This window comes from Microcebus murinus, chromosome 25 (assembly GCF_040939455.1).
Source record: "Microcebus murinus isolate Inina chromosome 25, M.murinus_Inina_mat1.0, whole genome shotgun sequence".
Classification (NCBI taxonomy): Eukaryota; Metazoa; Chordata; class Mammalia; order Primates; family Cheirogaleidae; genus Microcebus; species Microcebus murinus.
Window position 1 is genome coordinate 4349959 of NC_134128.1, and position 14037 is coordinate 4363995.

Sequence of the window (14037 nt, forward strand, 5' to 3'; positions counted from 1 at the left end):
CTCAGAGGATGAATGTGAGTATTAGGATGTGGGGACACGGTTAAGATTTAGCTGAGAATCAGAGTAAATGCACACTGCCTAGAATCAGAACTAGTAGCCCCACTTGCAATGTAAAAAGATGTGCTTTTATCATACAAACAATTAATGCTCCTTGCAACTCACACACAGGAATTATTCACACGTAGTTAGAAAGTCATTTTCTTAGACGTTGGCTGGAAACCTAGCTTTCATGGATGAAACATGTTGGGTAACATCTCCAGTATTCCCCTGGAGAAAATGAACTAACAAAATCCATTAGACACTTAAAGTTCGTAGATACTCTTTAATGTGGCTCCAGTGCTCTTTGTCTTGGCATGTCATGGCACTTTGGCAAGAAGAGCGTCAGAAAAGCCATTTTGAACATGTCTTTGAAGATGATAGATTCTGCACACTTAATCCATTAATCTGAGCTGATGGGCTTTTGCCCAGAGTTAAATATTGTGTCCTTACATAATGGTTTTTGTATTAAATCACCGAATAATACTAAATTTTCTAGTGACTGCATTCAATTCCATTTTCTAGATGTAGAAAAATAGAGTGAGAGAGGAGGTTAATTTTTTTTTACAAGGGCTTATGTAGTGCTTGGTATATGTGCCCAAGCTTTCTAGTATGTGTTTTATAAAATACCAAGTCGTGTGGTCCTCATAACTCCCCTGTGCCTCTGGTCCTGTTATCCCCATTTCACAGGTGGAAAAGGTGAGGAAGAGAGAAGGCAAGCAGTTGGCCAGTAGGAACATAGACGGGCAGTGGGAGAGCGGGGGTCCAGCTCGTGCTGTCTGGGTCTAGAGCCCAGCCTCTGACCACTGCACACCCAGCCTCTGTGACTGCCCCAAGACCACCCTGTAGTTAATCCAAGGAGCCAGGAATAAAAATGAGAATATTTAACATTTCCAGGCCCCCTTTCTGGTCACCCACCAACACTCACCTCCCCATAGACTGCATCCTGATCTTTGAAGTGAAGTTTCAGGCTGCAAGTTTCAGACTTGGGGAAGGAGGAGCCTTTGAGATCACAGAGGAGCAATCTTGGAAGACAGGACGATGCAGAATAACTTAGCATCAAGAATATTGAATGTGCTTAGTGAAAAAGATTGAAAGTGAATAGAAACATTATCATTGGGTGGTGTTCTGTTTATTCTGAAAAGTGACTTTTTCAGTTACAAATCCCACTTCCTGCACGTTCAGTCCACTAGCCCAGACTGACTTGGCCAGAATAACTGTGCCTTCTACCAGGACCAAGACACAACAGAGAATTAATAAGGAGCCACCAGACCAGCCTCAAGCCCCCTGTGCTCTGCATAATAAGGAAACGCCAAGCGGTGCTTTTACAGGTTTGCCTGCCCGCGGGCATTGGTCCTTCTGGAACAAGAAAGATGTTCTGCTGCTGCTGCCGTCGTTAGTGGAGATGTAACCTCTTCTGAAAGCTCTGAGAGGTTAACAAACCCCACCCTGCCCAGGGAGCTCTTCACTGTCGGTCCAAAATATAGGCATGTGGCTTCGAATTTTTATTTTCTGGCAGAAGCTAGCAGGGGGGGCGATGCGTTGACAGAAAGGCAGCTGGAGGTGTGGGGATCGTGTGGATCCAGGACATCTGGGCGTCATTAGCCTTAGTGAGGGACCAGCCCACGTGAGAGGTAGCAGGGAAAAAAGAATCCTTGGCCAGATGGTGGAAGTCATCGCTGGAGGAAACACTGGCTTAATTTTTGGAAAAGAGGCTTTTCTTTTTCCTTCAGACTCTGAAATGAATTTGGAAGCCACTCATTCTTTAAGCCCCCAGGAAAAGTGATTTTGCTAGTATATTGCAAAAAGAAAACAAAATACTAGATCCATCCAGTTTTATTTTATAGGTCTCACTACTTAGAAAGCTTCCAATGCTCTCCCCTCTCTAGACTCACACAGTCCAGTCTTGTAACACGCCCTGTGTCAGCAGGAGCCTTGATCTTCCCCAAGCTTCACTTGCTGCCTCCTCCTGTCACACCAAGTGCTAAAGTGGAGCTCACTCTTGCTCAGTGGCACTGGTAGAAGCGGAGTAGTCATCGGCAGAAAAGTATTACAGGTTGTGGAGTGGTTTTGTTTCTTCCCTTTTTTTTTTGGCAGATATCACTTAGAATGATTTATCTTTACTCATTCAAAAGCTCTAACTGTCCCAAAGAGGATAACCACAATTTCCTCTACAAGTGAGGCGGCAGCGGCTGTCCAGGGTTTACTCAGCAGCAGTTCACTCTGGGGTATAGAAGAGCGATTATAGGGCTATCACGTCTATGAAAATGTTAGTCTGCTTAAAGTGTGGGGACGAGCTCAAGAGAGCTTATTTATAGTCCCTGTTCTGCAATTTGGACAGATACCTTGATATTACAGATTCAATCATAAGGGGAAAAAAAGTCTTTTCTTTTTGTATCTTTGGGGTCAAAAATTCTAGCAAAAAGTACAGAAAAAAGTTTAATAGATTTTTGATAGGTTCTTCTGCCACAGGCTTTCTGTGTACACGATGCTTTAAGCCTTGCCATGGTGGCTTTGCCAACACAGATCACTCGGGTAAGGGAATGCAGGGGTTAAAACCATGACCTTCGGTGGGTGCCAGCTGCCCAGGAGCCCGGTCTCCCAGCCCCTGTTTCCTGAGTCCTTCGTGATTGCTGCACTCCCTCCTCTAAGCCAGGTGTCGTCTGTAAATATCGGGGTGGGGCTGCCAGGCAGGGCCCCTGCAGGCATTTAACCAGATAGCATTTGTAGAGTCCCTGGCCTAGTGCCCGGCGTAAGAATAAGCATTCAGTAAATATTAGTAATTGCTATTTTAAAGATAACCCCTTCTTTTAACATTTGTGTTTCCCGATGTTCATGTTTAAATTGGATGGAGATGGAGTTTGAATTCTTTCGAGCTGTTTCTATATGACAGACAGGAGTAACTGTCACATCAAAGAAGGCCGAAGGATACATTATTATCTAGTAACAAAGGGTAAAGCAAAAGAGGAAGTTCAGTGAAAAACACAGGTTATAATGCATGTCCAGAATGACCGCATTTTAAAACATACGTATAATCCGTGTTTGGAAGGCCGTATATTCGAATATTAATGTTAATTATCCTTAAATGTCCTTTATTTTCTATTTTACACTTTCTCTCAGATTTTCTACAGTGAACCTATATGCAATTATATCACTTTCTTATTAAAGAAAACAACAAATGCTATTTGTAAAGGAAAAGAAATGTGTAGTCTCGGAGGAGCGGTGTGCAGGCGGTGGGTCGGGCCAGCCTGGGCTCCTGGCGCGGAGAAAGACAGACTGAGGCCGCAGCCGCAGGAGCGGGAAGCCCGGGACGGGCGGTGGGCAGGCACTGCGAATTTGGAGCAATCAGTATTTCAGAACCTTCAGTGAGGTTTTGTGTCTGCCCTACTCACCAGGGTCTTGTTCTTTTCCTCAATTGTTCCAAGTGTGTGAATAGTTCCAGAAACTGATCTGGGTGCCAGGGCTCTCTGGAGCTCTGAGATCAGTAGCACGCTCTGCTCTGCACACCTGCTTTCAGAGTTGCCGCCCCAAACTTACTGAGCGTGCAGAAGTGCGGTTTTCAAGCACACGGAGCTCTGACTTGCTTTGCGTCATTGTCACGGGCCCCCAGATTTTTAATCTCTCTGCAAGAGCATCAGGCCAGGCCTGATAGGCCAGGTGAATACATTCATGTGTCACCTAACGACAGGGATACACTCAAAGAAATGCATCATTAGGCAATTTCGTCGTCATGTGAACATCATTAAAATGTACTTAACACGAACTTAGATGGTAGCCTCCTGTACACCTAGGCTTTATGGTATAGCCTGTTGCTCCTAGATACATAGAAAAGGTACAGTGAAATACATTATGAAAGATAAAACACGGTTCCCCTCTATGCGGCACTGACCAGGAATGGAGCTTGCAAGACTGGAAGCTGCTCTGGGCGAGTCAGTGAGTGGCGAGTGAAATGAAGGCCTGGCATTACGGTACCCCACTGTAGACTTTGTGAACACTGTGTGCTTAGGCAGTGTGCTTAGGCAGCGATAAATTTATTTTTATTTTATTTTATTTTTTGAGACAGAGTCTCTCTTTTGTTGCTGGGACTAGAGTGCCGTGGCGTCACCCTAGCTCATAGCAACCTCCAACTCCTGGGCTCAAGTGATCCTCCTGCCTCAGCCTCCCGAGTAGCTGGGACTTTAGGCAAGCACCACCATGCCCAGCCAATTCTTAATTCTTTATATATATATTTGTTTAGTTGGCCAATTAATTTCTTTCTATTTATAGTAGAGGTGGGGTCTCACTCTTGTTCAGGCTGGTTTTGAACTCCTGGCCTTGAGCAATCCACCTGCCTCGGCCTCCCAGAGTGCTAGGATTACAGGCGTGAGCCACCACGCCGGGCCACGCTAAATTTATTTTTAAAATTCGTCTGTCTTCAAGGATAAATTAACCTTAGCTTATGGTGACTTTTTTACTTTATGAACTTTTTCATTGTTTTTTAACTTTTTGACTCTCTTGTAGTAACACTTAGCTTAAACACAAACACATTGGACAGGTGTACAAAAATATCTTCTTTCTTTATATCCTTACTCTACAAGCTTTTTTTCTGTTTAAAATTTATTTTTTTACTTTCTAAACTTTTCTATTAAGACCTAAGATGCAAACGCACACAGTAGTCTAGGCCCCACTGGGTCAAGATCATCAGTGTCACTGTCTTCCACGTCTTGTCCCACTGGAAGGTCTTCAGGGAGGCATGGAGCTGTCACCCCTACAACAACAGTGCCTTCTTCTGGAACACCTCCTGAAGAACCTGCCTGGGGCTGTTTAACTATATATATGTGTGTAGATAGATAGATAGATAGATAGATAGATAGATAGATAGATAGATAGATAGAGATGTAGATGCAGGAGCACACTGTAAGAATTAAAAGTATAGTAAATACTAGGTGATAAGAATTTTTTAGCTCCATTATAATCTTATGAGACAGCTGAGATATATGTGGTCTGTCATTGACTGAACCGTCATTTATTTGATGCACAAACAATTCTTTGATTGTTTTGCAATACAAGTGGCTTTCTTTTCCACAACTAATCCTAGTGGACTGCCTTTGTTTCCCCTCTCGGAGGAACTGTTTCAGCAATGATTTCTCACTTACTCCTCATTCACCTCCCTTTCCATGGTCCCAAAAGTTTCTTCTCTTCCATTCTTCATTTTAATTTAGGGAAACATGTATTATATGATTTTAGATGATTTAATTTAAAATACTCAATCTTACTTAATTGTATTTACATTTCAGTGGTGTGAGTAGCATATTGTGAAACACTCAGAAACATTCCTAACTTTAGGGCCTATTTATTAAATTTGAAAAAACTATCTCAGAGCAGAAGATTTGGCCATATTTTTGTCCCCTTTTGTGGCTACAAATATTACTTCAGGAATATATATCAAAATTAGCGTGTTCCTACGTTGCATTTATCAAGTTGAAAGGACACTTGGCCCACAGAGCTTTGTGCTTACACGTCCTGAGTTGCAGTAGAACTGGGTTTTCTTTATAATTGTTTCTCTACTTAACTTTATAAGGAAACACATGTCCAAACCGAGGATAGCCCCACTGTAAGTTTCAACATAGTTTGGGTTTTACAGCATCCAAGATTTTCCTAACTACGCACCTCTTTTTTTTTTTTCTTTTCTTTTCTCTTTTGGTCTTAAAACATGCTCTTTTGGCTGGTTCAGTGAGTCGTTCCTGCCAACCAGTTGCTTTTATGGTAATTGACAGCGTAGCTGATTTTTGGAACCTTCGAATCTAAAAATGCCTTTTAGCCCAGACGCTGGGGGACGGGCCAAGCTACTTGCAGAGCAGGAGACAGCTGAGTCGCCTGTGGCCGGCAGCCCCGCGTCCCTGCCTGCGGGTGCAGTCTGCAGCCCCAGCTCGCTCCGCCTTGACATTTCCCTCTTCTCGCAACATCCAGACCCTTCCTTCTCCAGAGCGGCTGTCTGGAGCCTGCTGGGCGCCATTTCTGGAGCAGAGCGGGGAGGGCGCCTGGCAGCAGCTGGCAGAAGGTCAGAGCGCCGTGACCAGCGGTGATGGGCACAACAGCCCCGCTGCTCCTTGAATGCTCGCTACGGGCCGGAAAGACAACACACAACGCCGGGAACCACGCGAGAGCCGCAAGAATAAGAAAGTAACATTACAACATTTAACATGACCCTTGCATATAATGAGAAGATTGTAAATTTTCTGAGTTCCCCTCAGATGACATCAGTTCTCTAAAATAACTGGGACATTTCCCCAGATTTCATCTCAGCATAATGAAGAAAGAAAATCTCCCCAAATTCCCAGATCTTCAGCGTCCTTACTTTCCTACAAAAGCGTGACTATTTCAGGGTACAAGGGCCCTGTTTGCTGTCTTCCTTTTGCTGGTTCTTCTGGGAGCCAGAACACACAACTCCACGGGAGGTGGCTCTCGGATGCATAATACCCGAGCGACAGTGGGCAGCCCACCAGCAACAGCAGTAGGAGCAGCATGCCCTTCTCACGTCAATTTATTTTTTGAACTCAAACCACCCTGGACACAGAGACTCCCCAAAATGGTGGCAGTCAGCGATTTCCTGTCGGTCTCAATCTTTAAGTTTGTTATATACAGTTTGGGCATTGACTATTGATAAAGAAGCAGAATGTTCCTATTCTTCATCATTTGTTGTGAAGACTTTTCTTCTTTTACTGGAAAGGAGCCTAATCCATACTCAGTGGGCACTGACATGCCCACCTACCTTAAAACTAAAATGTAGAATTAGAATTCAGTCTATCGAGTCCTGCTTAGGACAGTGTTGAAATCTGTGAAACTGATGAAGAATGCCCAGAGTCTAGAGTCTATGTCTGTACACTTCTAAGATATTTTCATAGGCACCAGAGTGTCACACACATACACCAAAAGAGTGAGCAGAATTTTATAATTTCACAGTTGGCCGCAGTGAACTTGTTTCTCAGTGGCACAAGTTCAAGGACTCAGCCCCAGGGAGTGCTGGCCACGGCCAGGCGTTCGTGGGGCTGTAAGACGTGCCGGCTCACTCCCCAGGGTGCAGGGAGGTCTCCGTGGAGCTGGCAGTGAGTCACGTGTTCTGCACGCCGGCTGCCTGCATTGGTGTAGCAGGGTCGCCGGGCTCTGTGACCCGCAGCCACGCGGTCCTCTGTTCTGCGCGGTAACCGCGCTCAGGTTGGCGGCTCAGGTGGGGAGTCGGACTCTGGTCCTCGTCGTGTACACGAGCCTGCTTTGTTTGTGAGCCAGAGCTTCGGTTACATGGTCTTTTCCAAATTATGTTTTGTTATTTCCCTAACGTTATTTAAGCTTCATGGAACTTACTCTGCTTTTGCCAAGTCTTTCCATTGAATAAATATCCCCGTAACCTATTGCTTCACTTTGGCAACAGAATTGTTGCAATTTGTGGGCAAAATCGAGCAAAGGCCTAACTCACTTTTTTTGTGCGTGTGTGTAAAATGTCCAATGCTGCTGGCTTTCCTTTTTCCAAAGGCCTTGCCTTGTTCTCTGTTCCGGTAGCGCCTTGTCTCTGTCCTTCCAGAGCAAAGATCTACTCATGACAGTAGTAAGCAAAGGGTGACTTCACGGACGCCAGGGAGACATGCTGTCCACATACACAGTCACTGGCACAAGGCAGTCAAGACACAAACGCACTTGGAGTCGTGCCTGGCACTGTCAGAGTGAGTGATCTGTAAATCAGGATTATCAGAGTTCTGTAAATTAAAAATGATCACTCTTTTCCTCCATGTACCTGAGTAATTTTTATAACTGACAAGTTATCAAAAGCAGCAGAGGGGTAGCTGACCATGCAGACTAGCCCTAGGAAGGGCCAACAGACGCAGGGCACAGGTCACCTCGCGCTGTTCATGGATTCAATTATTTCCCCCAAAGAATCCCTAAAACCTTTTAAATGCTGCTTGCATATTTATTCAATGAAAGAAGACTCAAGGAACTAACATTTGTGGTTCCATTTTGGGTTAGACACACATTATCTCATTTATTCTTCATAAAAACCTTGTCAGTTGTTCATTGAGTGCTTTTGTTTGTTTGCCATTTTTTTTTAAAAAAGTTTCCTGGGATGCCAGGGAAGGCTTGTGAAGAGAGCTCAGATTGACCCATTATTGCCTGGAGGTCTACACTTTAAGGCCAGACTAGGACATGTTAGCAGGTTTTCCCAGTTCCTTTTCTTCAGAGAGTACATCGAAGCTTAGCTGCCTCATCTACATGGTCATGGAATTACTCTCTCTTGACCATCTCTTCCCGGACATTTTTGCCCTGGTTGGACTCTATTATGATCCAGTTGCTGTTCTTCTGCAAACTGTTATAGCTCTCTTAGAGCTCAGGATGGGTTGCATCCTCTAAGTAGCCTTGATTATTGCAGAGGGGGAAACAAAGCACCTTGAGAAATACTGGGTTGGGGGAAATAAAAGGAGGAGAGAAGACTGAGGGCAGGAAAAGACCTAGTGCAGAGGCCACAGAACTAGGAGAGCCCCTTGAGCAAATGTGACATTTTTCCTGTTCCCTGCGCGCACCACAGCGCCCCCTTCTGCAGCGCCTCGGTAATGTCGGCTGTTGCAGAGGATGACGATGAGGGTGACAGTGGCTGAGCCACCGCCTAGTTTGGGATCTCAGGAGCTGATGGGTAGTCCCAGCAGCTCTCCTTTGCCTGCCCTTCTTCCCACACCAGGCGGGTACCCTCTCCACCCCCTATGCATCTTCCCCCCATGTAGGTCAAGTTTGTGTCCCTCGTCCCACATTCTTTTAGCCAGATGCGCTGCCCAGAGAAATTTAATCAAGGTCAAGAACGCATTTTCATCCTTCTTTGCATTCGTGTGGTGTTGGGAGACTTAGTGTTCTGGGAGAGGGCACCGCGCAAAAGCATCCTGGCTCTCATTTCCTGCAGCAGCAGGGGGAGGCGATCTCTCTTTCGGGGAGCCAGGGCTGGTGCTGCTCCTTCTCCCAGACACGCCAGGGAACCCCGTGTGGCTGTCAGCGTCCAGTCTGGCATTCATTCGCTAACTAGCCAGCAGACACTATCTGCCCATCCTTTTCCTGAAACAACGACCGTCAGATAACCATGAAATCATAAAGTGTTGAGGCAGTGGCACCCTCAAGATTTTCTAGGAAGCCCGTATTTTATGGTGGAGGAAACTGGATCCTAGACATTCTGGGGCATTTTAATCTGCCCAATGTGACAGCACAGGTGAGCGGTGGGGCAAGACCAGAGCCTGGCCCCAGGTACAGCCAGTGCCATTACTACGTACCATTTGCCTCCTGATGCAAAGGCACAATTTCTCACAGTGAATTAACCTCAGACTTTTGTATATCTATGAAAGCTACTTTTTTTTCTTTGTTACCTATTCTTTTCTTATTCCTGCTTCTTTGCAGAGAGATTTTTTTTTTTTTGCATCTTAATTCAAATTGCTTTATCTTTATAACCAACTAATTTTCAACCGTATTTCTTGGCGGGTTTTTTTTTATTTCTGGTAATTAGTGCTGAACCTCGTGGGATTAAGGAAAAGAAAGAAAAAAAGAAAAGTAATTGAATGTTTGCTTTTCTTTACAGACACGCTGGACAATGGATCCAATAAAGGTGACAGGTGAGCAGATGTTTCTATTGGCCATTTGTGCTTCGCAGCAGTGGCATTTTCAATGCAAACTGCAGTTGAGTTTGATCATTTTCTTTCTGTTCTGCTTAACTCTAGTGCAGCTAACAGAAAGGGGCCCAGCAAGGATGACACGTACTGGAAGGAGATTAATGCAGCCATGGCCTTAACAAATCTTGCACAGGGAAAAGACAAACTGCAGGGAACTACCAGCTGCATCATCCAGAAGTCGTCCCACATAGCAGAAGTCAAGACTGTCAAGGTGCCGCTGGTGCAGCAGTTTTAAAAGCTAGCTCGTTGCTTTTCAGATCCAACCACAGATGTTCTTTTCAGTGTTTTTCATAAATCCTCATCCTAAGAGCCGAAGCAGTGGTGAGAATGACTCCCTTTCAAACCTCTTCTTATTTTTAATTATCCTAAATAGATCATTTAGTTGCTTCTATAAAAGACGTATAAATTATAAAAAAACTCATTTTAATCAAAAATATTAAGTTATTTTATGTTATTCAAACTATGCATAAAACGTCTGCATTACCATACAGTAAGTGCCTTGCTTCCCGAAAATAAGCTCCAACGTGGGCATAGTCGAACAGCTATGCCTCAAAATGCCAATGCCATATGCTTATTAGTCTGCCTGCATCATTCCAGACGGACCTAACCATTCCAGGACTGAAACCAGAATCGCTGAAAGCCCTTGAATTATATTCAATAATTCACATATTAAAACTTGGAAATCTGTTCAGCTCAAGTGAAATGTTCCTTTAAAAAAAAACAAAACAAACTTCTACAGTATTGAAAATTGTTCAGTGTGCTTTTCAGAGTGACAGTGAGAATTTTATGTATGTATCTTGCCTGCATATCTGCTATGTTCCAAACTTCCAAAATGTAAGGTACAGTGATCCACATAATGTGTACATTTACGAAGTGATTCCTTCAAACTAATTTAAGATTGCAATGTGTTCAGGAAAACTTTTTTCAAACACTGCTGGAAAGCACCACAGTACCCTTTAGAATTCATTTGGGTTTTTTTTTTTTCAAGTTTTGCTGAAGTTTTTAAAAACTTTATTATATAAATAACTCAAAATTTTCCTGTGTAGAACTAAACTTATACTTTAGTCTTAAAACATAATCCTGTTTGCATTAGAGCTCAGTGTTTTTTCGTGATGGAAACTGTTTTCATATGGAATGACTGAAAACCTTTTATTTGGTTCATTTCAAGTTGCAATTGCTGATGGACAATTTGTGTTGCAACGAGAACAAGACAATGAGAGAAATGTATCTCTGTGTGAATATACATATACACGCATAAAGTTGATTTTTAGATTTAAAACATACGGAAAACAAAACATTGAACAGTAAGTCTGGATTTTGCCAAACAGGACATTAAAGTAAAAATTAAGCAAAATCAAGCATTAAAAGAAAACATTTTGTTTCTAAATTAGACTACTATTGAGTGAGAATAATCAATATCAAGAAAGGAGAATATCTTTTTCAATCAAAAACAATATTCTAATCAGCTTGGGAAGACTTGAAACTTGAATAAACAGTGGAAATGCCAAATATAACAGAGTGTATGTGCTACAGAGAAGTAAAAAGATTTGACTTTTATGGTGGGATTTTTTTTCTGGGTATGTAATCTATTTTTTTGTTTTGTTTTGTTTAAACTGGAAAGCATTTTTGTGAGTGAATGAGGGCCAATAGTGCAGCCATGTGGTGACATTTTTCTTTATTTTGCAAAATGCTTTTAAAACCAAAGGCTGCTCTAAGTGATAGACAGTATCAGTCTTGATATAAATTGTACGACACTTTTTCATGTAACATAGCATTTGGGGATTGGGTTTATTTAGTGTAATGAAGATAATTTGGTATAGAAATATTTTGTGTGTGTGTATATATATATGTATATTTTTACTTTGTTTTCTAAATTGCTGTTTGCAGTAACAGTAAGTGCAAAGCAAGATATATAAGTTATGACTGTATGATCAGATGAAGTATAAGTTCTTTTGGTTTATATCCTTAAGGAGTTAGAGATCCCAAATCTTTGGAATCTTTACAAAACAATTTTGCCAAAATGTGAGCATGTCAATGAAAACTAAAGACAAGTACTTCACTGTTTTTCATACTATTATAAGTTATTCTGGTATTAAATGTTTTAATAAAAATGTTTTTGTTTTGACATATTTCAGTTAGATGAATGAATGCTGGTTGTATTTTATTTGAATTAGTCATGACTCATTTTTGCCATCTTTTTTTAAATCAGCAAATTTCTTCTGTATTGTAAACTATAGGTGACAAGCCAAAATAGGACAGCTATTCACATATTTTTTTTTAAATATCAAAGCTTGAAAGATTTTATAATTAACACATCAAGAAGATTTTATAATAAGCACATCCTTGGCAATATCTCCAGTGGCGATTAATTTATTTTTTCTTTTGCTGCTTTAACATTTTCTGGATATTAAAGTTCCCCCTAATCCTTGAAAAAAATCTTGAACAATGTTGAGCCAGCAGCTGAGACTCTAACTCATAATTTATGCTGTAGAGAAATAGAATTACCTCTATTCTTTGTTTTGCCATATGTAATCATTTTAATAAAATTAATAACTGCCAGGAGTTCTTGACAGATTTAAAATAAAAGTTAATTTCTAGACCTCAATGATCATATGAATTTTGTTTTCATTTGAGGGTTGACCAGGTGGAGAAAGCAGTAGAACAGAAGCGTCCATTATGTACGGCAATTCTCTCTAGGTTGGTAAGGGATACGATACGAGAACCCCGCGTTTGGATTAGGTTTGAATTTCATCACCTTAGACAAGCAACCCACCGTTTTAAGCGCCGAGGTAAAAAAGAGTGTGATGCTGACTATTAAAATACATGACTTAAAAATGCACTTTTTCACTAAATGCCTTCTTTCAGACACTAAGACGATAAGCAGTTTACTGGTGTGCTCTGGACTGGAGAGGTTTGAAACCTTGGCCTTGAGGCTGGACAGATGCATGTTTGCATCCCACTGCTGAAGATCAGACTCTCTTCAGTTCCCATCTGCAAAGTGGGAGGAAGGAGCTACACCTTGTAGAGTTTGCTGTAAGGCTGAGATAATATACACTGTATAAAGTGCCTCCCACAATGTCTGACAGATAATAGGTGCTTAGTAAGTGGAATGTATTGTCACATAATTATAATTCCTCTGTGTAGGATTTGTGCACAAGGCAATAGAAATGAAATATAAGATAAGGGTAGTTTAATGGAGCGCTTTAGGAAGGGAAACATGTCTCGCATGAAAGGCTACAGTGAAATGGTGGAAGTTAGCATCAGAGTTAGAAAGTCCTTCAAGGAAGATCATTTTGTCATTGTCACTGTGAACTTCCTGGAGAAAAGCACAACATGGCGTGTGCAGTAGCTTCCTTCTTTGAGATAAACAAGACGTGCTTTTCCTCTGTGTGTGTTCCTTGATGCTGTTCAAGATGACTAAGAAGGGCTCAAGCTGCTATTTTCTGCCCGCTCCAAGAAGCAATGTTTAACAAACAGTGGCAACTGCCATGCTCTGCTTTCAAACTCATCCAGCTCAGTGGCATCACAGTGTGCAAGTAAACACAGGAACAAGAGCAAGCTGACCAGGCTCCCTGGCAGGGGGGCGCGGTCGGGCCATGCCTTGAGCAGCGTGGTCCTGGTGAGGGCCCGGCGGGAGCATTCTAGCTCTGCTGCTTCACTCCCTAATGACTTTGAAGAACAAGCATACGCCTTCTATGCCCAGTGTTTGTGTCTGTAAAACCAGATCTATGAAATTTACCTACTCCAGAGATCTGTCGGGAAGACTGAGTGGCATAGCCTATGTAAAAGCACTTTTGCAAACTTCGGGGCACTGTTTCGATGTTAAGGATTAGCGTTCCCCATAACCCTGCAAGGCCTAATACCCCATACTTTCTGGCAATATAAATCGTGGTTTCCACGAAGCATATAGGACTCCTAGACTTTGTCACATACTTCTTATGGTCGGGCGTCTTTGGGCCCTTCTGAGCGTGAAGAGTCTCTTGGTCCTGTACATCTTTGTAAAAATTGTGATTAGAATTAGATGATTGCCTGTCACGTTGTAGGGACTGAATCCCAACTTCGCCACTTCCTAGCTTTGAGACCAATCTTAGAGGCGGACTAAACTTTGGTTCAGATGGGCGCATTGGCTGTAATGAACTTTTTTTTTAAAGTGACAAAAACAGATTTCTGAGTTTGGAAAAACATGCTGATGTTACATCTGACCTTACATCTTTACACAGATGACTCTGTGGGAATTTATGCCCTGTAAAGACTGTCTCTGTAAATCTTCTAAAACAAATTTTAGCCCAAAGCCAGTTCCCAGAAATTTGACCTGCAGTGAGTCTAA

General features: G+C 42.4%; 1 protein-coding gene across 1 annotated transcript in view; it reads left to right on the forward strand.

The window, feature by feature from the left end:
- The window catches only part of MKX (mohawk homeobox), a 63677-nt gene extending 50883 nt beyond the window's left edge, over positions 1-12794 (forward strand). The window contains exons 5-6 of the mRNA XM_012769817.3: positions 9620-9653; positions 9759-12794. Coding sequence (XP_012625271.1) covers positions 9620-9653; positions 9759-9945 — 221 coding nt within the window. The 3' untranslated portion in view covers positions 9946-12794. The remainder of the gene's footprint in view (positions 1-9619; positions 9654-9758) is intronic.
- Positions 12795-14037: the final 1243 nt, after the last annotated feature.